This window comes from Bos javanicus, chromosome 6, assembly GCF_032452875.1.
Source record: "Bos javanicus breed banteng chromosome 6, ARS-OSU_banteng_1.0, whole genome shotgun sequence".
Lineage (NCBI taxonomy): Eukaryota > Metazoa > Chordata > Mammalia > Artiodactyla > Bovidae > Bos > Bos javanicus.
Genome location: NC_083873.1, coordinates 117,875,574 through 117,899,288, shown reverse-complemented (window position 1 = coordinate 117,899,288; position 23,715 = coordinate 117,875,574). Strand labels below are relative to the sequence as shown.

Genomic DNA, 23,715 nt, shown 5'->3' with positions numbered 1-23,715 from the left:
TGTAAAACCCTTGCCAGCACCTCTTCTCACCCAGAACCTGTCTGAACAGATAGGTCGCTCTGCTCCACTCCCAGCAACCCCCAGCGGCTCACACTGTGCCTCCTAACTCAGGCCTCAGGGTGCGTGGTCCTGCCTTTGTTCTCTCTTCAGCCTCATCTAAGCCCGTTTCCCTATCCTGTGTCTTTTATCCAGCAGATCACAGGTTCCCCACGGGTGCCACCCCCTTTCACGGTGGGGTTTTCACAGTTTGCTGTGTTTCACTCTGGAAAACCCCACTTTGCCTCACCTAGACGACACTATGCCTTCACACCACAGCTCCAATGGCACTTCCAAACTGGAAGCTTTTTAAAAGCAGTGGTCATTAAATCAGTCTTGGATAAATATACTGTACCTACAAACTCTGGAGTACTGTAGCTGTTTAAGAAAAAAAAAAAAGGTGAAATACCTGTATGCTTTCTGCAGAAAGATTTAAGTGAAAAAAGCAAGTTGCAGAATTATTTATATAGTTACCATTTTGATAAAATGTATACTTTATATATTTGTGATTATATACATACAGAACAAAAGGATGAAAAGATATTCATCCAAAGTAACTGGTTGCCTTTAGAGAGCAGATTTTTCAGATGAAAAGGTCAAGTTTTAAAAAATAACCTCATTGAGACAGAGTTTTCATACAGTACAGTATAACATAATTTGATGAGCTTTAACAGCTGTATACATCTGTGTGACTCCCACCTCAGCTCTGGGTTCTGATCCCCGTCCCAGGAGTGGTGGCGGTTGTCACTGTTGTTTTGGTGGCTTGCTGAAGCTGGTTCTAGAGTCTGTTTCTCATGAGATCCTGAGATGTACACTCACAGATGTCTGCTCTTGTTTGTTTTTTTAAAGCTAGTCTTCCTGAGGGGCAGCCAGGTGAGCATGGCTGAGTGATGACCCAATGACTGGTCAGAGGTTGTGCTTAAACACACATGTGATGTGGCCTCTGCCCTCGGCAAAGGGACCGGTGTGTGGTTTGGGCCACACACTCATCTTCAGTCAGTTTATGCATCTCACTAACTTACTATCTGTCTGAGCAAGTCTCAAACAGCTGGAAGGAACAGATAGCTCTCTCAGTTATCCGAACAGTGCTCTCTGTTCTCTCCTGGGTGTACCCTCACCCCATGTATGCACGCAGCCTTCCAGATTCCAGGATTGTGTGGGAGCTCACAGAGGTCTGCAACAATCATCCCATACCCCAGACTCCATTTCTGCGTTTTCTGTTCTGTGTTTCTACAACCAGCATTGACGCCTCAGAGAGCCATGATGGCCTTCCCTGTTTCCAGTTTGTCCCTGGCATGGGACTTTTCGATGGAGCACCGAATTGGGTGGGCCCCTCCTGGTACTCATGGCTAAGTGTGCGAGAGGGGAACTTGTTTTTCAGTCACTAAGTCATGCCTGACTCTTTTCAACCCCGTGGACTGGAACACACCAGGCTCATCTGTCCATGACTATTTCCCAGGGTTTGCTCAGATGCATGTCTGTTGAGTCAGTGATGCTATCTAACCATCTCATCCTCTGCTGCCCCCTTCTCCTTTTGCCTTCAATCTTTCCCAGCATCAGTCTTTTCTAATGAGTTGGCTCTTTGCATCAGGTGGCCAAAGTGTTGGAGCTTCAGCATCAGTCCTTCCAGCAAATATTCAGGTTGATTTCCTTTAGACTGGTCTGATCTCCTTGCAGTCCAAGGGACTCTCAGAAGTCTTCTCCAGCACCACAGTTCGAAAGCATTCTTCGGCTCTCAGTCTTCTTTATGGTCCAACTCTCATATCCATACAGGACTACTGGAAAAACCATAGCTCTGACTATATGGGCCTTTGTTGGCAAAGTCACTGTCTGCAGTGATTTTGGAGCCCAAGAAAATAAAATCTACCACTATGTACAGTTTTTCCCCTTCTATTTGCCATAAAGTGATGGGACCAGATGCCATGATCTTAGTTTTTTTAATGTTGAATTTCAAGCCAGCTTTTTCACTCTCTTTCTCCTTCATCAAGAGGCTCTTTAGTTCCTCTTCACTTTCTGCCATTAGAGTGATATCATCTGCATATTTGAGGTTACTGATATTTTTCCTGGCAGTCTTGATTCCAGCTTGTGATTCATCCAGTCGGGCATTTCACATGAGGTACTCTACATAGAAGTTAAATAAGCAGGTGACAATATATAGCCTTGGCGTACTCCTTTCCCAATTTTGAACCAGTCCAGGTTTCTCAGAAGGCTGGTAAGGTGGTACTCTCATCTCTTTAAGAATTTTCAACAGTTTTTTGTGATCCACACAGTCAAAGTCTTTCGTGTACTCAGTAAAGGAGGAGATGGGGTTTTTTTGTGTTTGCTTTTGTTTTTTGGTTTGTTTGTTTGTTTTCAGAATTCTCTTGCTTTTCTCCATGATCCAGTCATTGTTGGCAATTTGATCTCTGGTTCCTCTGCCTTCTTTAAACCCAGCCTGTACATCTGGAAGTTCTCAGTTCATGTACTGCTGAAGGCTAGCTTGAAGGATTGTGAGTATAACCTTGCTAGCATGTGAAATGAACACAATTGTGCAGTAGTTTGAACATTCTTTGGCATTGCCCTTCTTTGGGATTGAGATGAAAACTGACCCTTTCTAGTCCTATGGCCACTGCTGAGTTTTCCAAATTTGCAGGCATATTGAGTGCAGCACTTTAACAACATCATCTTTTAGGATTTTAAATAGCTCAGCTGGAATTCTGTCACCTCAGCCCATGATAAAACACCACAAGTACTCACAGCTTCTACTGGAATTTGAAAGTTTGTTTTGAACAAGAACGTTTCAGTGTGTATATCCTTACTGAGTTTTTAAAGTCCTGTAGTGGTTGTTTTTGACAGTTATATCCAGATTTATCGTTGCTCTTGGGGGAGAGGATTTGCCAAGTTCCTCACTCTCCAAGTCCAAGATTAATTCATTTTTGTTAATTTGCTGATAGACAGGTCTTGGCAGAATTGTTACACTGTTCACATTGTCCAGATTCCTATTTATTTTTTATCACACAGGTCCCTGGATGCCAGTGTTGTGGGTTGCAAGCTCACTCCAGATCCCAAAGACCCGTGACCCATTTAGACTCTGCTCAACTGCAGGAGTGGGGGTGATTGACTTAATTCTGTATCAGAAAGTTGTGAGGACATGTTACACCCACCCACTTTTTCAATAATTATGGTGTGTTGGCGGTGGGTTGGTGGCGGGGGGCGGGGGGGAATGTGTCCTACCAGCATCCCTGGGCCAGTTTACTGTGAGATAATTCTTGTTTAGAGGCTGCTTTCCTCCCTGGGTGAGTGGGAAGCTATTCTTTCTCAGGGGTGAACAATAGAATTGCTGGATTTTAGGGTCAGGAGTTTGCTTGTTGCATGAAGCAGATCTGAAGCTTAGGTGAGGACCAGTCAGTGGGTTTGGATATACAGAGTTCTTCCCGCCCTTTGCCATCTGCTTCAGTTCTTAAAATCCATCACTGCCTTTTTGACCACAGCTATCATCTGGCTACCCCACAGCCGCCTCCTTTATCCTCTCATTAACTGAAATATGGTCAGTTCTTCACTACTTAGTTTGCTGGTTTTTCTCAGAATCTGTGCCCTGCTTTGTCTTAACACTGACCCAGCCTTCAGTACTGGGGTCACTTTAGCTTTATGCTTGCCTCCTTTAGTCATCAAGTCATTTCTGTCCCTGATCACCACACCACACTTGGACACCATGGGCAGATTCCATGGACTGACTCCTGAGTGCTCCCTCCTACAGGCGTTGCTGACAGGGAGCCTCCCTGGCTTCATCGATGTCGTCAGGAACCTCAATTCTCCTACGTTGATGGAAGACAATGTGATCACACGAGCCAAAGCTGCTGGGAAAAGAATCATCTTTTATGGAGATGAAACATGGGTGAAATTATTTCCAAAGCATTTTGTGGAATATGATGGAACAACCTCTTTTTTTGTATCAGATTATACAGAGGTTAGTTTTTAAGAAAAATATATCCAATGAGACAGCCTGGTACCCTGTTCTTAGCAAGGGGCAACATTGCGTTGTATGTGGCTTTTATTAATACAATAAGAATAGTATGGAGAGATTGAAAAACTTGTTCCTTCCCATTATCAGCTCCAAGCCAGAAATATAAACCCTGACACAGGTGTGAGCTTAGTTCTCTGACCCTAAAGCCCAGATGGATACCTGTCAATGGGTACCAACAGTCAGGAAGGGCTTCCCAGGAGGAGTCCCTCAGCCTGAGTTTGACAGCATCTGTGCATGGCAGAGCCCGAGGTCTCCATGGTCTGCCAGGGATCATGCCTCACAGCTGTTTTATGGGGTTGGCAGCATGAGTGTGCTGGGTGAGCCTGGTCCCAAGAGGCATCGACCCTGGGCTGGGTGTGCAGCCTCCCAAGAGGAAAAGGGCATAATTAGACCCACAGTGAGAAAGCTGGCCCTTGGGGCAGAGGCACCACAAGTCTGAGCTGGCGTTGAATGGGTCCATTTGCTTGGCCTTATGGAGTGTCTGCTTCACTGAAGGTGACCTGTATAGACACAGCAGTTACTGCCCTTCCCGCGTATGACCACTCAAAAGTACTTCTCTTCATGGTAGATTCTTCAGTGGAAGGGAGAAAGGCCATCTGAGGAGTCAGGGCTCTCCAGGCTAATGGGTCTGTCGGGGGCTGTTTGAGTGGGAACCACTGAGTGTGTGTCTCTTTCCTCCCTGAATAGCGTTCTTACAGGACACACATGCCCTCAGCTTCACTCCGCTGGTTTCTTGAACCCTGGGCATTGTTCTGTCTTACCCAACTGCCCTTAGCCTTTAGTTGCCTCGTAATGACCTGGTACCTGTTGAACTTGGTCATCTGGTCAGCTTTAGTTTATGCTCCAGTAGTGATCTTACAGAATTGTTCTGTCAGAACAACCCTTGTGCATTTAAATTATAATATGTTGTGTTCATAACTTAGAGACATAGAAATATTAATGAAAGCTTGATCTAATGCAAACATTTTTTAAGACAGTTTTTATTTTGGAGGTTTGTTTTGTTTTGTGGTCTTTGCAAACTCCCACGATTCTGAGTACCTAAAAAAAACCACTAGATTTGAAAATAACCATGTCACTTTTCATTGAAGAGTAAACACAAAGGAAATTAGGGAAGCTATTGATATGTGCTTTTTTCCCTTTAAAGGTGGATAATAATGTTACAAGGCATTTGGATAAAGTACTAAAAAGGCAGGATTGGGATATGTTAATCCTGCACTACCTCGGGCTGGACCACATCGGCCACATTTCTGGGCCCAGCAGCCCCCTGGTTGGGCACAAGCTCAGTGAGATGGACAGCATCCTGATGAAGATCCACACCGCACTGCTGGCAGAGGTGAGCCTGTCAAGGTGCCAGTGTTTCCTGGGGGAAGTGGAGCTTCCGAAGTGAACTCAGGCGACCTTGCGTGAGCTTCATGCCCACCAGCACTCAGGCAACCTTCACCTACAGTAGCACCTGCCATGTGCTGGGCGCTGTACCCAGCAGCCCTGCCGAAGAGTGGCTCTTAGTATCTCCACCTGTTCATCCAGATAATTTCTCCTGAATGCCTTGTGTCACTGTGCTTGTACAGACACTTGAGGAGCTTAGCCTCTAGCCAGGAGGGAACACAGGGAGCGTAATCAGTGAGTCAGAGGTGTCCCAGACAGAAGTTGATACTGTAGCAGAACATAGGGCGGGAGGAGTGTACATGTGAGAGAAAGGCCAAAAGTTTAAACTGCATGATCAGAGCAGTCTTTGAGGACATGTGAGTGGTGAGCAGAGGCTTGAAGCAGGTGGGAGTGCCAGTAAGCCATGTATGAAGGTATGTTCCAGGCAGAGAAGCAGCACGGGCAATTCGGAGCCTGTCAGGTCCATCCCAGGGGCAGCAGGAGCCACCGGCCAGAGCCCTAGGGGCAGAGGGCAGCTGTGTGTGACAGATAAGAAGACTGCCCTGTGCTCTGTGACCTCCATTTAATCCCGTTTGTCTTACTTAAGACAGTACTGTTGTTAGTTTTGGGGGTTTTTTTGGCCGTGTGTGGCATCTTAGTTACCTGACCATGGATCATACCCAAGCCCCCTGCAGTGGAAGGGCAGAGTCCTAACCACTGGACTGCCAGAAAGTGAAAGTGAAGGTCGCCTGGTCGTGTCCGACTCTTTGTGACCCCATGGACTATTCAGTCCACAGAATTCTCCAGGCCAGAATACTGGAGTGGGCAGCCTTTCCCTTCTCCAGGGGATCTTCCCAACCCAGGGATCGAACCCAGGTCTCCACATTGCAGGCAGATTCTTTACCAGCTGAGCCCCCAGGGAAGCCCCTGGACTGCCAGTGGAGTCCCTGTTTATGACATTACTTGACCTTGACCCTTTAATCTGTAAGTTCATAGATTAGAAAAAATAATAACAGTAACTCATTTAGAAAGAGCTACTATTTACAAAGCAAAGCTGAAATCTGAAGTAGTTTTCTTAACAAGATCATGTGTTCTCCCCAGTCTGGGTACAGTTGAAATGCCTTCCCTTTGCCTCACAGGAGAGAGATCCTCTGTTGCCCAGTCTGCTGGTTCTCTGTGGTGATCATGGCATGTCTGAAGCTGGAGGCCATGGAGCCTCTTCCATGGAGGAAGTAAACACTGCTCTGGTCTTGGTTAGCTCTGCATTCGAAAGGAAGCCTGGTGAGATTTGGGTGTTTAACAGTTTAAACCTGTACTTTATTTCTTTGTTTTCTATACTTTGATTTTAATTTTAAAAATCATTTTTAGAACCTGTGTAAGTTTGAAAAACCCTGCATAATGAGAATGAAAATTAATGGGGCAGGACCAGTCAGGATTTGGAGTTTATGTTTCCTGCCCTGATTCCTAAAATACAGATGTTCCTTTTGTGAATTGTGTGGTATGAATGTCACTGCCTGGAAATCTAAATAATAAAAAGTGCCAGAGGCTTAGGGACATCTGAACTGCATGTATGAATTGAGAGAAACATAAAAAATTAAGAAAAAGAATCTATTATTTGAGACTATCTTGAATAGATAGCAATGTCAGCTAGAGTCGTAGGGCCAGTCAGAGTAGAACTGTCTGAGAGCCCATTGTCAGCATTGCGACACACCTCAGCTCTCCAACCCAGGCACACCGGCCCCTCACTCAGCACAGGCCTGCACAAGACCCCTGCCGCCTCCCTTTAGGACATGCAGGCCATCAGCTCACAGCTGTTTCCACGCTGGACACTGGTACTTTTCAGCACCATTGGCCCTGCTGACCCCTGGTCCTGGAACTTCCCACCTGTTTGGGTCCCCTCCACCTCTCACTCTGCTGTCCAGTCCTCTCGGCTGGCTCAGCAACCTTGCCCTAGCCTTTTTTCTGGACTGCCTCTGTTTGATTCTGCGTTTACCCCTGAGATGATCGCATGCTCTTCCATAGTTTTAAGAGCCATGAATGGGCTCACACCTGTTGGATTTATCCTCCAGCTGTGCCTCTTTCTCGCCCTCCAAACTTGTCAGCCCCACTTCCTACTGACGCCCTCTTGGATCTCCCACAGGGAGAGCAGATGAGACCCCCGCACCTGCACTCGGCCCTCCCTGTGTCCCCATCAGCGGATGGTGCCATTCACACAGTTCTTCAGGTTGGAAACCTGGATGTCTGCCTTGGTCTGCCCTCTCCCTGCTCCTCACCTGTGCCAGTCTGTCCCAGGCTCCCAGACATACCACCTTTTAGAAGCTGAACCTCGGATAAAGTAAAAACCCCACGTGAGGCTTCTTGCCTCCCTCACAGCCTTGTCTGGAGGCACATCCCCATTCCTCATCGTATCCTGGCCTCTCCCACACGTCCTCCAGGTGTTAAGCTCTTCCTCACATGCCCTGACCCGTCCTCCTCAGCCCCTCAGCCTGCTCATACGCTCGTCCTTGGTCACCTGCCCTGAGGTCGTCTCTCACAGCACTCGTCCACTCCACCATCATCCTTATCATGGTTTATAATCACAGAATGAACTGTGTGACTCGTGAACATCCGCCTTCTCGCTGTGAGCTAGAGTGGGGCAGGGCCAGGTCTGTTTTATGCATCACTGTGTGCCTTGGGCCTCAGCATTGCCTGGTGTTTAATGGGTGCTGAAAATATTGAATGAATGAATCTTCCACTTGAGCCGGGACCGGCTGGGGAAGAAGCTCCACCCGTTTCCTTTTGTCTGTTTACAGCACTACCTCCTGTTAGACGTCTGACTCCAAAGGCATCAGGAATTGGCTCCCCTGAGCCTTTACTGGGTGCCCAGCTGGAGCCTGCCTTCCAGTGAGTGTGCACAGCACCCACGGGAGCACTGGCCTCTGACACAGGCACACCCAGAGCAGGGTCCCGTGGGGCTTGTCTACCTCAGTGAGAGCCCCGGGCCAGATGCACCCTCTGCATCCATCTGTCCACCCATCCTGCAGACGACACTGAGCACCCGCAGTCAGTTGGGCGCTGTGCTGGCACTGTAGACAGGGAGCTTATAGTCTGAGGAAGAGCAGGGACAGGGAGGCTGGCCTGTTGTCATTAATATTATAGGAATCTTAGGGTTATTTTTAACTTAACTGCTGATGTTTCATGGCTCAGATGGGCATTTAAGGATATCCTCCCTGGGAGGTCTGACACGTCTTTAGGAAGGGCCAGGGTGGCTGTGCCTAGGGACTGCCTGCGTGGGCTGCTCACATGGCTGACCTCAGTGCCCACAGTAAGCTCTTCCTTGTTTTGTTGACTTGTTTGTTTGCTTTGAGAGTAGTTATAGTCTGTGTTCTTATCAAGCTTATTTTTTGAGCCAGGACTCCACACCTGCCGTTTAGTTCATTCAGAGTTGGTTAGCCATCGTTAGTGTCAATTTTGGGATATAGCATCACCTCTTTACTGGTCACCTCCACTTCCTCCAACCCACTATCATCCCCATCCTCAGCCACCACCAAACACTAATCTTCCTGTCTCTACAGATTTGCCTTTTCTGGATGTTCCATACAAATAGAGCCCTGTAATAAATGGTCTTATGTGACTGTGGTGCTGCAGAAGACTCTTGAGAGTCCCTTGGACTGCAAGAAGATCAAACCAGTCAATCTTAAAGGAAATCAACCCTGAATATTCATTGGAAGGACTGATGCTGAAGCTCCAATACTTTGGTCACCTGATGGGAAGAGCCAGCTCACTGGAAAAGACCCCGATGCTGGGAAGGATTGAGGGCAGGAGAAAGGTGCAACAGAGGATGAGATGGTTTGATGGCATCACCAATTCAATGGACATGAACTTGGGCAAACTCCGGGAAATGGTGAGGGACAGGTAAGCCTGGTGTGCTGCAGTCCATGGGGTCACAAAGAATCGGACACTACTTGGCAACTGAACAAAACAACAACAATAAATGGTCTTGTGTGACCAACTTCTTTTACTGGGGTAGTGTTTTCCGGGTTCATTCATCCTGTAGCAGGTGTCAGGACTTCATTCCTTTCTTTTGCTGAATAGTATTCCATTGTATATATGTTCTACATTTGTTTATCCACCCATCAACTGATAGATGTTTGGGTTGTTTCCACTTTTTGGAAACATGGCATGCCATTTCTATATGTTGTAGGCTGACAATGTATATATATGGTTTGATACATACATACATACAGTTTTATATAATTGTTTTGGAATTTAAGAGAAAAATACATTTTATGCTATCTTTTATGCAGTCCATGGGGTCGCTAAGAGTCAGACATGACTGAGCGACTTTACTTTCACTTTTCACTTTCATGCATTGGAGAAGAAAATGGCAACCCACTCCAGTGTTCTTGCCTGGAGAATCCCAGGGACGGGGGAGCCTGGTGGGCTGCCATGTACGGGGTCGCACAGAGTCGGACACGACTGAAGCGACTTAGCAGCAGCATAACTATATAATTAGCTTTACTGATACTCTTTACCTTTTTTTTTTAAGTGGATCCAGGTTACCATCTGGAGTCAATAGCTTTCAGTGTGAAGAACTTCCTTTAGTATTTCTTGTAAGGCAGGTTTATTGTTGTTCAGTGGCTAAGTCGTGTCCCACTCTTTGTGACCCCATAGACTGCAGTACGGAGAAGGAAATGGCAACCCACTCCAGTATTCTTGCCTTGAGAATCCCAGGGACAGAGGAGCCTGGTGGGCTGCCGTCTACAGGGTCGCACAGAGTCGGACACGACTGAAGCGACTTTACAGCAGCGGCAGACTACAGCACACCAGGCTTCCCTGTTGTTCAGTATCTCCCCAAGTTTGCTCAAACTCATGTCCATTGATTTGGTGATGCCATGCAACTTTCTAATCCTCTGCTACCCTCTTCTCCTTTTGCCTTCAACCTTTCCAAACATCAGGGTCTTTTCTAATGAGTTGGCTCTTTGCATCAGGTAGCCAAAGTGTTGGAGCTTCAGCATCAGTCCTTCCAATGAATGTTCAAGGTTGATTTCTTTTAGGATTGACTGATTTGATCTCCTTACGGTCCAAGGAACTCTCAAGAGTCATCTCCAGCACCACAGTTCAAAAGCATCAATTCTTTGGCACTCAGCCTTTATGGTCCATCTCTCACATACGTATATGACTACTGGAAAAACTGTAGCTTTGACTGTGTGGGTCTTTGTAGGCAAAGTGATGTCTTTGCTTTTTAATACACTGTCTAGGTTTGTCATAGCTTCCTTCCAAGGAGTAAGCACCTTTTTAATTTCGTGGCTGCAGTCACCATCCACAGTGATTTTAGAGCCCAAGAAAATAAAATCCACTTTTTCCTCATCTATTTACCATGAACTGATGGGACCATAGGCCATGATCTTAGTTTTTTGAGTCCTGAGTTTGTTAATAATGAGTTGTCTGTTTTGCTTTTTTCATCTCAGGATGTCTTCATTTCCCCTTGCTTTCTGAAAGGCAGTTTTGCTGGGTATAGCATTCTGGTTCTTTCAGCTCTTTGCACATGCTGTCCTCCTGCCTTCTGGCTTCTGTGGTTCTGATGAGAAATCAACCATTAATCTAATTAGTTTCACTTCACTCCTTGTAGTTTGTATTTGTCCAACTTGGAGTTCATTGAGCTTCTTGGATGTGTAAATTAATGTTTCTTGTCAAATTTGGGAGATTTTCTGTTTCTCAGATTGTATAATTGTTTATTGTATAATTATTTAATTTTTATCAGTCTGTCTTTGCTGATTCTTCTGCCAGTTGAAAATCTGCTATTGAGCCTTCATAGTAAATTTTTCATTTCAGTTATACTTCTCACCTTCAAAGTTTCCATCTAATTCCTAACCGTTTATTGATAACCTCTGAAGGATGGGACCCTGCCATCATACCTGCCTTTACTACTTCCCTAGGCAAGGAGATCTGCCTGTTCCCTGTAGTTCTTTGACCACATTTGCAGTGACTGCTTGGAAGACTTTGTCTGTTAACTCTGACATATGGACCCTTCCCAAGATGCTTGTACAGCCTGCTTTTTTTTTCTCTCTCTTTCAGCTATACTTTCCTGTTTCTTTGCATAATTGCATGTAGTTTTTGATGAAAACCAAACATTAAATGCTATATTGCAGTAACTCTAGCCCTCCTCACAGGGCCTGTTGTCATTGTTTTATTTTTGTTGTTCAGTTGCTCAGTCGTGTCTGAGTCTTTGTGACCCCATGGACTGCAGCACGCCAGGCTTCCCTGTCCTTCACCATCTTCTGGAGCTTGCTCAAACTCATGTCCATTGAGTCAATGATGCCATCCCACCATCTCATCCTCTGTCGTCCCCTTCACCTCCTGCCTTCAAACTCTCAACTTCAGGGTCTTTTCTAATGAGTCAGCTCTTTGCATTAGGTGGCCAAAGTATTGGAGCTTTAGCTTTAGTATCTGCCTGTCCAATGAACATACAGGGCTGATCTCCTTTAGGATTGACTGGTTTGATCTCCTTGTAGTCCAAGGGGCTCTCAAGAGTCTTCTCCAACACCACAGTTCAAAAGCATCAATTCTTCTGCACTCAGCTTTCTTTGTAGTCCAACTCTCATATCCATACATGACTACTGGAAAAACCATAGCTTTGACTAGGCGGACCTTTGTCAGCATAGTAATGTCTCTGTTTTTTAATATGCTGTCTAGGTTTGTCATAGCTTTTCTTCCAAGGATCAAGCGTCTTTTAATTTCGTGGCTGCAATTACCATCTGCAGTGATTTTGAAGCCCCAAAAATAAAGTCTCTCACTGTTTCCATTGTTTCCCCATCTATTTGCCACGAAGTGATGGGACCAGATGCCATGATCTTAGTTTTTTGAATGTTGAGTTTTAAACCAGCTTTTTCATGCTTCTCTTTCACACTCATCAAGAGGTTGTTAGGGCTTGCCTGGTGGCTCAGGGGTTAAAGTATCTGCCTGCAAGGCAGGTTCAATTGACACAGGTTCGATCCCTGGGTCAGGAAGATCCCTTGGGGAAGGAAATGGCAACCCACTCCAGCATTCTCACCTGGAGAATCCCATGGATGGAGAATGCTGGTAGGCTACAGTCCACAGGGTCGCAAAGAGTCGGACACGACTGAGCGACTTCACTTTCACTTTTGCTTTCTGCCATAAGGGTAGTGTCATCTACATATCTGAGATTATTGACATTTCTCCCGACAATCTCGATTCCAGCTTGTACTTAATCAGCCCAGCATATAAGTTAAATAAGCAAGGTGACAATATATAGCCTTGATGTACTCCTTTCCCAATTTGGAACCAGTCTGCTGTTCCATGTCTGGTCCTAACTGTTGTTTCTTGACTTGCATACAGGTTTCTCAGGAGGCAGGTAAGGTGGTCTGGTATTCTCATCTCTAAGAATTTTCCACAGTTTGTTGTGATCCACGCAGTCAAGGACTTTGGCATAATCAATGAAGCAGCTGTTTTTTTCTGGAATTCTCTTGCTTTTTCTATGATCCAGCAGATGTTGGCAATTTGATCTCTGGTTCCTCTACCTTTTCTAAATCCAGCTTGAACATCTGGAAGTTCTTGGTTCATGTACTGTTGAAGCCTAGCTTGGTTGATTTATTGAGTACTTTGACTAGACCGCTCCAGTGAAACCTTGACCCCCACACATGCAATCTCTGCCATCATCCCTGTGAGGGCACTGCAGCCTGGGAATTGGCGGAGCCAGCAGAGCTCTATGATGGTCACTTTCCATGGTGACCCTGAAATGTTGCCTCTCTTGCTGTCAGACCCACCCAGCTGTTGGCTCCACTTACTGCAGGCTGACTGCACCCTCGTTTTTGACAGTTGATAATCAGTGTTCTCCGCGGTCCGATCTCATCACATTTGGGCAACTTTGCAAGAGTCTTTCTCAAGGCCAGTCTTTAAGGTTGTTCTGATACCAGGGGAGCCCTTCTTGGCTAATACACTTGCAGCTGGCCTGTGGTTCAGCTTGTTGCTCTCAGGAAGCTGCCAGCTTCCTCTTAGTTACTTATCTCCAAAACCTCCATAGTTTTCAAGAGCACCCTTAGGCTTGAATTGCTCACATTCTTCTTAAAATAATTTCAGTTGTTGTTGACATGTCTCTAGGTCTCCTCTGACTTACAAGTCTCCATCCCCATCCTGTTTTATCGTGATTATTTGTTGAAGAATTTGGTTAGTTGTCCTGTGGAGTCTCTTTCTGCATTGTCTGTTAACATGTCCTCTGTTCACCTGGTAAATCCCACCTGACCTGGAGGCATGAGTAGATGCAGATCCTGTGGTTTTGATTGTTTTAGGCCAGGTTGTGGTTAGTAGGAAGCACACAGGGTGATTTGATTAACATTACTTGTAGAAGGTCAGATTTAAGAACGACTACCATCACACATGTCCTAGAGCCTGTCACCTAAACCGTTTTCTTTTTTCTAGGTGATGTCAGACATCCAACACGCGTTCAACAGACTGATTTGGCTGCAACACTCTCAATAGGCCTGGGTCTGCCGATTCCGAAGAGCAACACTGGCAGTCTTATGTTCCCAGTTGTAGAAGGAAGACCAATGCGGGAACAGCTGAGGTTCTTACATTTAAATACAGTACAGCTTAGCAAGTTGTTGCAGGAGAATGTTCCATCATACAACAAAGGTAAGCCAGTTAGCAGCTGCCAGTATGTGCGTCCTGCTGTATGCTTTCACGGTGCTGGGTGTTGTCCTGCTGCTCCCGTGATGGGCACTGCAGTGGTCCTTGTGCGTTACTTCTTATTAGTCAGCTCTTCGCATCAGGTGGCCAAAGTATTGGAGCTTCAGCTTCAGCATCATTCCTTCCAGTGAATATTCAGGACTGATTTCCTTTAGGATGGACTGGTTGGGTCTCCTTGCAGTCCAAGGGACTCTCAAGAGTCTTCTCCAACACCACAGTTCACAAGCATCAGTTCTTCGGTGCTCAGCTTTCTTTATGGTCCAACTCTGTCATCCATACATGACCACTGGAAAAACAGTAGCTTTGACTAGATAGACCTTTGTTGGCAAAGTTATGTTTCTGCTTTTTAATATGCTGTCTAGGTTGGTCATAGATTTTCTTCCAAGGAGCAAGGGGCAAAAATCGCATTTAGAATCAAACCCCATATCTGCCAGAGGCGCTTGGAGGGCTCAGACAAAACCTTGGGTGCACCAGGACCGAGAGACCCCACAGAGACTGAGCCAGACCTTCTTTTGAGTGGGTCTCCTGTGGAGGCATGGATCAGCAGTGGCCTGCCGCAAGGGCAGGGGCTCTGACCACAGCAGATGTGGGTCATGGAGCATGTGGCATAAGCCCTGTTGGAGGAGGTCGCCATTGGCCCCACTATAGAGCTGCCTAGCAGACGACCCACAGCTGCAGAACAATTATACCAAAGAAATGCTCGCACTGTTAAGAAAGTTCTAGGACCTACGACAGGTTTCCCAACCTGGGGATCTAGCAAAGGGACTGAGAACGCCCAGGGAATTTGACTTTGGGGGCCAGTACAATTTGATTACAGAACTTGCACAGGACTGGGGAAACAGACTCTTGGCACAAACAAAACCTTGTGTGTACCAGGAGCAAGGACGAAGGAACAATGGCCCCACAAGAGACTGAGCCAGCCCTATCTGTGAGTGTGCAGGAGTCTCCGGCAGAGGCCTGGTCTGCTGCAGGGTCAGGGCACTGAATACAACAGTGGTACACAAATCCTTTTGAAGGAGGTCTTCATTATCTTCATTCAGTCAGTTCAGTTCAGTTCAGTCGCTCAGTTGTGTTCGACTCTTTGTGACCCCATGGACTGCAGCATGCCAGGCCTCTCTGTCCATCACCAACTCCCAGAGTTTACTCAAACTCATGTCCATCGAGTCGGTGATGCCATCCAGCCATCTCATCCTCTATCGTCCCCTTCTCCTCTTGCCTTCAATCTTTCCCAGCATCAGAGTCTTTTCCAATGAGTCAACTCTTTGCATGAGGTGGCCAAAGTACTGGAGTTTCAGCTTGAGCATCAGTCCTTCCAAAGAAATCCCAGGGCCGATCTCCTTCAGGATGGACTGGTTGGATCTCCTTGCAGTCCAAGGGACTCTCAAGAGTCTTCTCCAACACCACGGTTCAAAAGCATCAATTCTTCGGTGCTCAGCCTTCTTCACAGTCCAACTCTCACATCCATACATGACCACCGGAAAAACCATAGCCTTGACTAGACAAAACTTTGTTGGCAAAGTAATGTCTCTGCTTTTGAATATGCTGTCTAGGTTGGTCATAACTTTCCTTCCAAGGAGTAAGCATCTTTTAATTTCATGGCTGCAGTCACCATCTGTAGTGATTTTGGAGCCCAGAAAAATAAAGTCTGACACTGTTTCCACTGTTTCCCCATCTATTTCCCAAGAAGTGGTGGGACCAGATGCCATGATCTTCGTTTTCTGAATGTTGAGCTTTAAGCCAACTTTTTCACTCTCCACTTTCACTTTCATCAAGAGGCTTTTGAGTTCCTCTTCACTTTCTGCCATAAGGGTGCTGTCATCTGCATATCTGAGTTTATTGATATTTCTCCCGGCAATCTTGATTCGAGTTCGTGTTTCTTCCAGTCCAGCATTTCTCATGATGTACTCTGCATAGAAGTTAAATAAACAGGGTGACAATATACAGCCTTGACGAACTCCTTTTCCTATTTGGAACCAGTCTGCTGTTCCACGTCCAGTTCTAACTGTTGCTTCCTGACCTGCATACAAATTTCTCAAGAGGCAGATCAGGTGGTCTGGTATTCCCATCTCTTTCAGAATTTTCCACAGTTTGTTGTGATCCACACAGTCAAAGGCTTTGGCATAGTCAGTGAAGCAGAAATAGATGCTTTTCTGGAACTCTCTTGCTTTTTCGATGATCCAGCAGATGTTGGCAATTTGATCTCCAGTTCCTCTGCCTTTTCTAAAACCACCTGGAGTAACAGGCAAATTTGGCCTTGGAATACGGAATGAAGCAGGGCAAAGACTAATAGAGTTTTGCCAAGAAAATGCATTGGTCATAACAAACACCCTCTTCCAACAACACAAGAGAAGACTTTATACATGGACATCACCAGATGGTCAACACCGAAATCAGATTGATTATATTCTTTGCAGCCAAAGATGGAGAAGCTCTATATAGTCAGCAAAAACAAGACCGGGAGCTGACTGTGGCTCAGACCATGAACTCCTTATTGCCAAATTCAGACTTAAATTGAAGAAAGTAGGGAAAACCACTAGACCATTCAGGTATGACCTAAATCAAATCCCTTATGATTATACAGTGAAAGTGAGAAATAGATTTAAGGGCCTACATGTAATAGATAGAGTGCCTGATGAACTATGGAATGAGGTTCGTGACATTGTACAGGAGACAGGGATCAAGACCACTCCCATAGAAGAGAAATGCAAAAAAGCAAAAGGACTGTCTGGGTAGGCCTTACAAATAGCTGTGAAAAGAAGAGAAGTGAAAAGGAAAGATATAAACATCTGAATGCAGAGTTCCAAAAAATAGCAAAAAGAGATAAGAAAGCCTTCTTCAGCGATCAATGCAGAGAAATAGAGGAAAACAACAGGATGGGAAAGACTAGGGATCTCTTCAAGAAAATCAGAGATACCAAAGGAACATTTCATGCAAAGATGAGCTCAATAAAGGACAGAATTGGTATGGATCTAACAGAAGCAGAAGATATTAAGAAGAGATGGCAAGAATACACAGAAGAACTGTACAAAAAAGATCTTCACGACCCAGATAATCACGATGGTGTGATCACTCACCTAGAGCCAGACATCCTGGAATGTGAAGTCAAGTGGGCCTTAGAAAGCATCACTACGAACAAAGCTAGTGGAGGTGATGGAATTCCAGTTGAGCTATTTCAAATCCTGAAAGATGATGCTGTGAAAGTGCTGCACTCAATATGCCAGCAAATTTGGAAAACTCAGCAGTGGCCAGAGGACTAGAAAAGGTCAGTTTTCATTCCCATCCCAAAATAATAAAGTCTGCCAATCTTCATTACTACTACAGTAGTTTGGCCTCAGGCCAAACAATAGGGAGGGAACACAGCCCCGCCCATCAACAGAAAATTGGATTAAAGATTTACTGAGCATGGCCCCACCCATCAGAACAAGACCCAGTTTTCCCCAAAGTCAGTGTCTCCTGTCAGGAAGCTTCCATAAGCCTCTTATTATTATCTATCAGAGGGCAGACGAATGAGAACCACAAGCACAGAAAACTAACCAAACATTACTTTGCCATGACAAAGGTCCATCTAGTCAAAGCTATGGTTTTTCCAGTAGTCATGTATGGATGTGAGAGTTGGACTATAAAGAAAGCTGAGTGCCAAAGAATTGATGCTTTTGAACTGTGGTATTGGAGAAGACTCTTGAGAGTCCCTTGGACTACAAGGAGACCCAACCAGTCCATTGTAATGGAAATCAGTCCTGAATATTCATTGAAAGGACTGATGCTGAAGCTGAAGATCCAGTATTTTGGCCACCTAATGCAAAGACCTGACTCATTGGAAAAGACCGTGATGCTGGGAAAGATTGAAGGCAGGAGGAGAAGGGGACGACGAGGATGAGATGGATGGATGGCATCACTGACTTGATGGACATGAGTTTGAGCAAGCTCCAAGAGTTGGTGATGGACAGGGAGGCCTGGCATGCTGCAGTCCATGGGGTCGCAAAGAGTCGGACACGACTGAATGACTGAACTGAACCAAACTGATCACATGGACCATAGCCTTGTCTAACTCAATAAAACTATGAGCCACGCCATGTAGGCCAGCCAAAACAGATGGGTCGTAGTGGAGAGTTCTGACAAAACAGTCCAGTGGAGAACGGAATGTCAAACCACTTCAGTATTCTTGCCTTGAGAACCCCATGAACAGTATGAAAAAGTCATAAATTTATTTATTTAGCAAATGCTGAATTTTCTCACTATGTTCCTCTTCAGCCAGGGGCTGTTGAGAGCACCAGAGGCACAGCAGGAGAGCTCTGTCCTCATGGAGCTTCTCATCCAGAGAGGGAAAAAGAGAAAGATGGCCAGGAAAGGGTGCCAGGTGGTGATGGGCACCTTAGGAAAAGGCTGAACCAGGGAAGGGTGGGCATGCGGGTGAGTGAGGGCCGTGGGGCACGTGGCCTGTGGGGGAGCCTTGTGCCAGGCAGGGTCCTGTGGTGAGGACGTGCCCACACAGTCAGGGAGTGACCAGGGGCCAGCGTGGCTAGAGCAGTGAACCGAGGGGAGCCAGAAGGAGATGAGGGCCGAGGGCCTTCTAGGCATTCCAGTGGCTCTTGCTTCCATTCTGAGTAAGTGGAGAGCTCCTGCAGGGTGTCGTGCAGAGCCTAGAATCTTCCCCTTGCGTTTTCAGAGGCCGTCTCAGGTGCCCGTGAGGAGGGCTCTCTGCTGCACTGTAGGAGGGTGAGGTGGATGGTGTGAGACCCTCCTCTGTAGGAGGGCGAGGTGCTCAGTGCAGGTGGAGGGCGAGGGCCCAGGCAGCAGAATCCAGGACAGAGGGGTGCTTCTGGGTCTGCTTTGAAGGCAGTGCAAAGAGGACTAGCCAGTGGCATAAAAAGCAACTTTGGTTTTCAGCTGAACACTGTAAGGAAGCAGTGACCATCACTGAGGTGGGCAAGGCTGTGTAAAGAGCGAGTTTGTAAGGCAGGGCGCTTGTGTATGTGCTGGAGGGCCAGGGTGGGACTGGTGTTGACAAAGCCAAGTAAAGAAAGAACTTCAAGAAGGAGGGAGTGAGTGGATGTGTTGAATAGGGTTCAAGGTAAAATAAAGTGAGGAACTGAGGAGAATTCCCCGGCATTCCAGTGGCTAGGACCCCTCACTTCCACTGCAGGAGCACAGGTTGAATCCCTTATCGGGGAACTAAGATCTTGCAAGCCGCAGGGCGTGGGCAAAAGTAAAATGAGGAATTGAGAAGTGGTCAGTTCTCAAGTGGCAGGTGAAATCTCAGCAGCTTTGTTGACAGAGGAGGTCACATGCCTGGCTGGCGTGGGTGCAGATACAGGCTGTCGTCTGAGCTGAATGGGCGCCAAGAGCGGGGTATTCTTGTTTTTGAGCTGGGAGGAAGAACACGATATTTATAGCTTGGTAGGGATGACACCGACTGAATGGACATGAGTTTGCACAAGCTCCGGGAGTTGGTGATGGACAGGGAGGCCTGGTGCTGCAGTCCATGGGGTCGAAGAGTCGGACACGACTGAGCTACTGACCTGAACTGAGGGATGACACAGAACAGAAGGGTCATGGCTTTAGAGATTTCATTTTGGCCCATCCAGGTATGTCAAGGCTGGTGTTTAACGCTGGGGCTGGGCTTGTTTGGATGCCAAGAAGGTCACTTCCCGGTTTGAGGCAACATTCAATGGGATGTGGGCGTGTTATCCTACTTGATATAGTGGGGTACTGCCAAGTAGAATGAATGCCATGAGTTTGTGCTGAGATATAATCTGACCTTGGGTTGGGTGTGGAAGACACATCCTTCCAGCAGGGAGTGGTTGGGAACCAGACATCCTGAATGGCAAGAGGACTTGGGGAGCGTCAGCTCTTAGATCATGAGACCCCCCTGTGGGTAGCTCTGTCAGAGATGTGGCCCGGCTGCGTGCATGTTTCAGTCTGGACCAGAAGCAAATAACTTGCAAATCAGTTGCTGGCACCATGCGTCCCTTCTCATATAACAAGAACTAATAAAGAGGAAACCAAAAACGGGATAGTGAACTGAGCGCTGCAGTGGATGTGGCCATAATGAGCCTGCAAGACGAACTGAGGCCAGTCCCCGGGTGAGAAGGCCGCAGAGGGCCTCGCACCTCCAGGGTGCCCGTCATCTGCACTGTCGGTGACAGCGTTTCCTGAAACAGAGCTGGGCACGTGTCTGACGGTGAGACAGGTCTCGAGGCCTGCTGTGACGTCCAGCCAAGCCTGAAGCAGCGCACTCACCTGACTGTCATTCGGTCATAGTGGGGGCTCTGCTCACCTCAGGGCCTTTGCATGTGCTGTTCCTGTGGATGCTGCTCTCCCTGCTCACCTGCTGGTTCCTGGGCGTCCGTCATGTTTTCAGTTCACTGTCAGACCGCCCTTGTCCCCCACACTTAACCTCAGTCTTATGTCAGTTCCCTTTGTGTTACCAGAGTCTCTCGCTATTCCCTCTACTTTCCCTCCACAGCATTTCTCACTGTGTGTGGTTTTGCACGTGTGTGACAACCCAGCTGGACCACAGGCCCCACTGGCAGGACCTGAACCTGATGCGCCTAGCATGTAGTCAGCACTCAGGTTTTGTTTGGGTGCGTGCATAGGTCCCCCATTTCTCTGTGACTCCAGGCAGTAGGGTCCCAACACGGATGCACCCATGTCTGTGACTTCGGGGTGGTAGAGGGTAGCAAGTAAGGGAGACAGCTTGGATCCAGACTTAGCCCAGCTCTCACTGCCAGCCCATGAGCTGGTGTCTGAGTCGCCTCCTCTCTGAAATGGGCATGTAGTCATCCCAGTCCCACTGGTCCTGGGGAGAGGACCGAGTGGGCTTGGGGTCACGCCTGCCCCCAGCACTTGGTGCAGGTCCCCTGGCTCCAGTGGCAGTGGTGGGGCTGCAGACATCTGAGCCCACACTCGGTTGTGCAGCAAGGATGCCAGCCTGTGATTGGGGAAGGCTGGAGTGGGCACACTGCTGGTGGTTTGGGCCAAGGCCCCTGAAAGGCATGGTGCAGACCACCTTGAAACAGTTCTTTAAGTTGGAAAAGCACGTTAAGTACCAGGGAGCCTTAGAAAAGAAGTTCTTGCTCTGCCGGCCAATCGAGTCACGACTGAGTCTGGTTCAGCCCTGAAAGGAAGCGGGCAGCTCCCGGCTTTGGGCAGCCTGCCACCACCGTCCCAGTGGGAACCCACTGCAGCCAGGGCTGGGGCCCACTGATGGGCTGTTTCGCCGCCCTGGCTTTGCATCAGCCATGGATCATCTAGCAGGTGGGGCACATCAGCCTTGTGGCAGGAGGGGCTGGGAGACTGCATCCCTTCCCAGAGAGGGTCTGTGAAGAAGGGGAGCAAGTAAAAGGGGCACTGACAGTGAAAAGCAGGGGTGCCCACCGGCCTTGGGGAAAGGGCCGCAGTGGTGCAGGCATCAGGCACTTCCTGTCCCGTCATCACACAGAGCCTCAGGGTTGGGGGGAATTCTGTAGAACTGAGGGCCTCTTAGTACTCTACTTTTATGGCTGTCACACTCTTGCACCATGAGGAAGAAGAGTGGAGAGAGAGGAGAGGGAGAAGGCGGCAAGCAGGAGGCTGAGAAGGAGGGGCTTCTGTCCGTGCGAGTGGGGCAGTGGGAGGAAGGACGGGGTGGGCACAGGCCGGCGTCACCACAGTCGGGGTTTTCCTGAGGGGCAGCCAACCCTCCCGGGAGTTCGTCTTGATGAGTGTCAGGCTCTGCCACGTGCCATCAGTAGCAGGACTCACAGATTACACGTGTGTGTGCGTGTCGGTGATTTGTGTGTGTGGCCCTTTCTTCTTAGAGCCTGGATTTGAGCAGTTTAAAGTGTCGGAAAGATCGCACAGAAACTGGATCAGATTGTACTTGGAGGAAAATAACTCAGAAGTCGTTTTCAACCTGGGAGCCAAGGTTCGCAGGCAGTACCTGGACGCACTGAGGATGCTGAAGCTGTCGCTGAGCAGACGAGCGGCCCAGTATGACGTCTACTCCATGGCGGTGGGGACCGTCCTGGTCCTGGAGGTACGGGTCCCCGGGCAGGGTCACTGCGTCGCTGGGCGGACATCTCCGCCAACGTTTGGTAGTCAAAGGACGTGGAGATTCGGTGTTTCTGGAAGGGGACAGGCGCGTGCCCTATTTGCGCAGTCATGGACACCCGCTTTTCCTGTTCCAGGCCCTCGTCCTGCTCCTGCTTAGTGTCCCGCAGGCGCTGAGCAGCAGGGCTGAGCTGGACGTCCCCCTGCTGTCGCCCGTGTGCTCTCTGCTCTTCTACCTGCTGCTCCTGGCGCTCGCAGCGCTCCACGTCGTCGTGTGCACCGCCGCTGACAGCTCGTGCTACCTGTGCGGCCTCCCATGGCTGGCTGCGGGCGGAGTGATGACGCTGATCGCCGCACTGCTCTGCGCGGGCATGTCTGCTCTCACCAGGGTTTTTGCCGGTGGGAAGTGTCTGAGTCAGGTAGGACTGGCTTTCCAGGTGGGCTGCTCTTGTTGCTGCACTGATGAGATGTGGGTTAGACCCCTAGCGTGTAGCAGGCACGGTGTTGGTGGGAGCTGAGGAAAGGGCCCACGCTTCATGGGAGCTGACGGGACACACTCTCAGTGGCGAGCCTCCCAGGCCCTGACCATCCCAACTTCACGCACTCACCTGTGTTGTCAGGCCTCATGCCTTCTTTCTGAGCTGGAAGGACAGGGTCCCTGGGACTGTGACCGGGGGCCTCTCTAGAGTGGCTGCACAGAGGAGCAAGCAGCTGACTGACAGAGATCAAGAAGAAACTCAGACCTCATCCTCATTCTGCCTTAGAAAATGCAGTTTCCTGTTCTAGACTTCTTGCAGCTTTTGGCCTCTGACGCCTTCTTTCATCAGCTGGTTGTGGTGGCGGGCTGGTGAGAGAGACACGGGCAATCCTGGTTGGTTCACAGTGCCCAGGGCCTGAGGGACCCAGGGCAATGACTCTAGGCCCCAGAGGGCAGCTCCTGGTCATGGGGCCATAGACACCCACCCCTCCTCATGTGCTGGTGGCTGAGGGAACGCGTATGTTGTCATTTCCCACACATTTCCATACCTGCCCAAGCGTGGGGTTTCCCAGAGGAGTTAATTCTCCAGGGCTTGACCAGGTTCACCGCGTCGCCATCATGTGCTAGGTGCACGCAGGTAACGGAATGAATGCCAGCAGTACTGAGTGAGAGCCATTGAGTCCTCATCTTAACTTAAAATGCTTTATATTAGTGTATTTAAGGGCTAGTACTATGATACCCTACCATTGTAACGGAAACTCTCTGGATTTCCAGCAAGTTCATGGAAAAGCTAGACGTCTGGTTTGGTGGAGTATGCCCTTGGGGTTCTTTGGTCTCGAGTGGTCGAGTGGTGGGCCGTGGCTGTGAGAGGCAAGGATGGGGTGTGAAGGACGGGCTGAGAGCTCTGGCACTGTCGAAAAGGGGGGTCCAGACCTCTTCAGTCTCCTTGTCCCTCAGCTGCAGGCTTGCCGTCCGGGCCAGGGTCGCCTTGCTGTCCCCAGGTCCTCTGGTTCACCCAGGGGGATGGGGTGAAGTGGGTGCGGGGCATGAGGAGCAGCAGGTTATCTTCTGTGAGTGAGCACTGTACGCTCGTGCAGCAAGAAGGTGAACTGTTCAG

At 48.2% G+C, this 23,715-nt stretch overlaps 1 protein-coding gene across 6 annotated transcripts in view; it reads left to right on the top strand.

The window, feature by feature from the left end:
* The window catches only part of PIGG (phosphatidylinositol glycan anchor biosynthesis class G (EMM blood group)), a 40,558-nt gene that overhangs the window by 4,228 nt on the left and 12,615 nt on the right, over positions 1–23,715 (top strand). For 4 of the 6 annotated variants that reach the window (XR_009737192.1, XM_061421156.1, XM_061421154.1 and 1 more), the window contains exons 3-8: positions 3,773–3,982; positions 5,184–5,372; positions 6,544–6,685; positions 13,823–14,035; positions 21,889–22,106; positions 22,258–22,557. Coding sequence is in view for 5 of the 6 variants with exons in the window: in XM_061421156.1 (XP_061277140.1) it covers positions 3,773–3,982; positions 5,184–5,372; positions 6,544–6,685; positions 13,823–14,035; positions 21,889–22,106; positions 22,258–22,557 (1,272 nt within the window). In the remaining variant the exon portion in view is untranslated. Of the gene's footprint in view, positions 1–3,772; positions 3,983–5,183; positions 5,373–6,543; positions 6,686–8,958; positions 9,299–13,822; positions 14,036–21,888; positions 22,107–22,257; positions 22,558–23,715 lie in introns of those variants that run through there. The other 2 variants (XM_061421155.1, XM_061421158.1) reach the window with 2 other exon arrangements.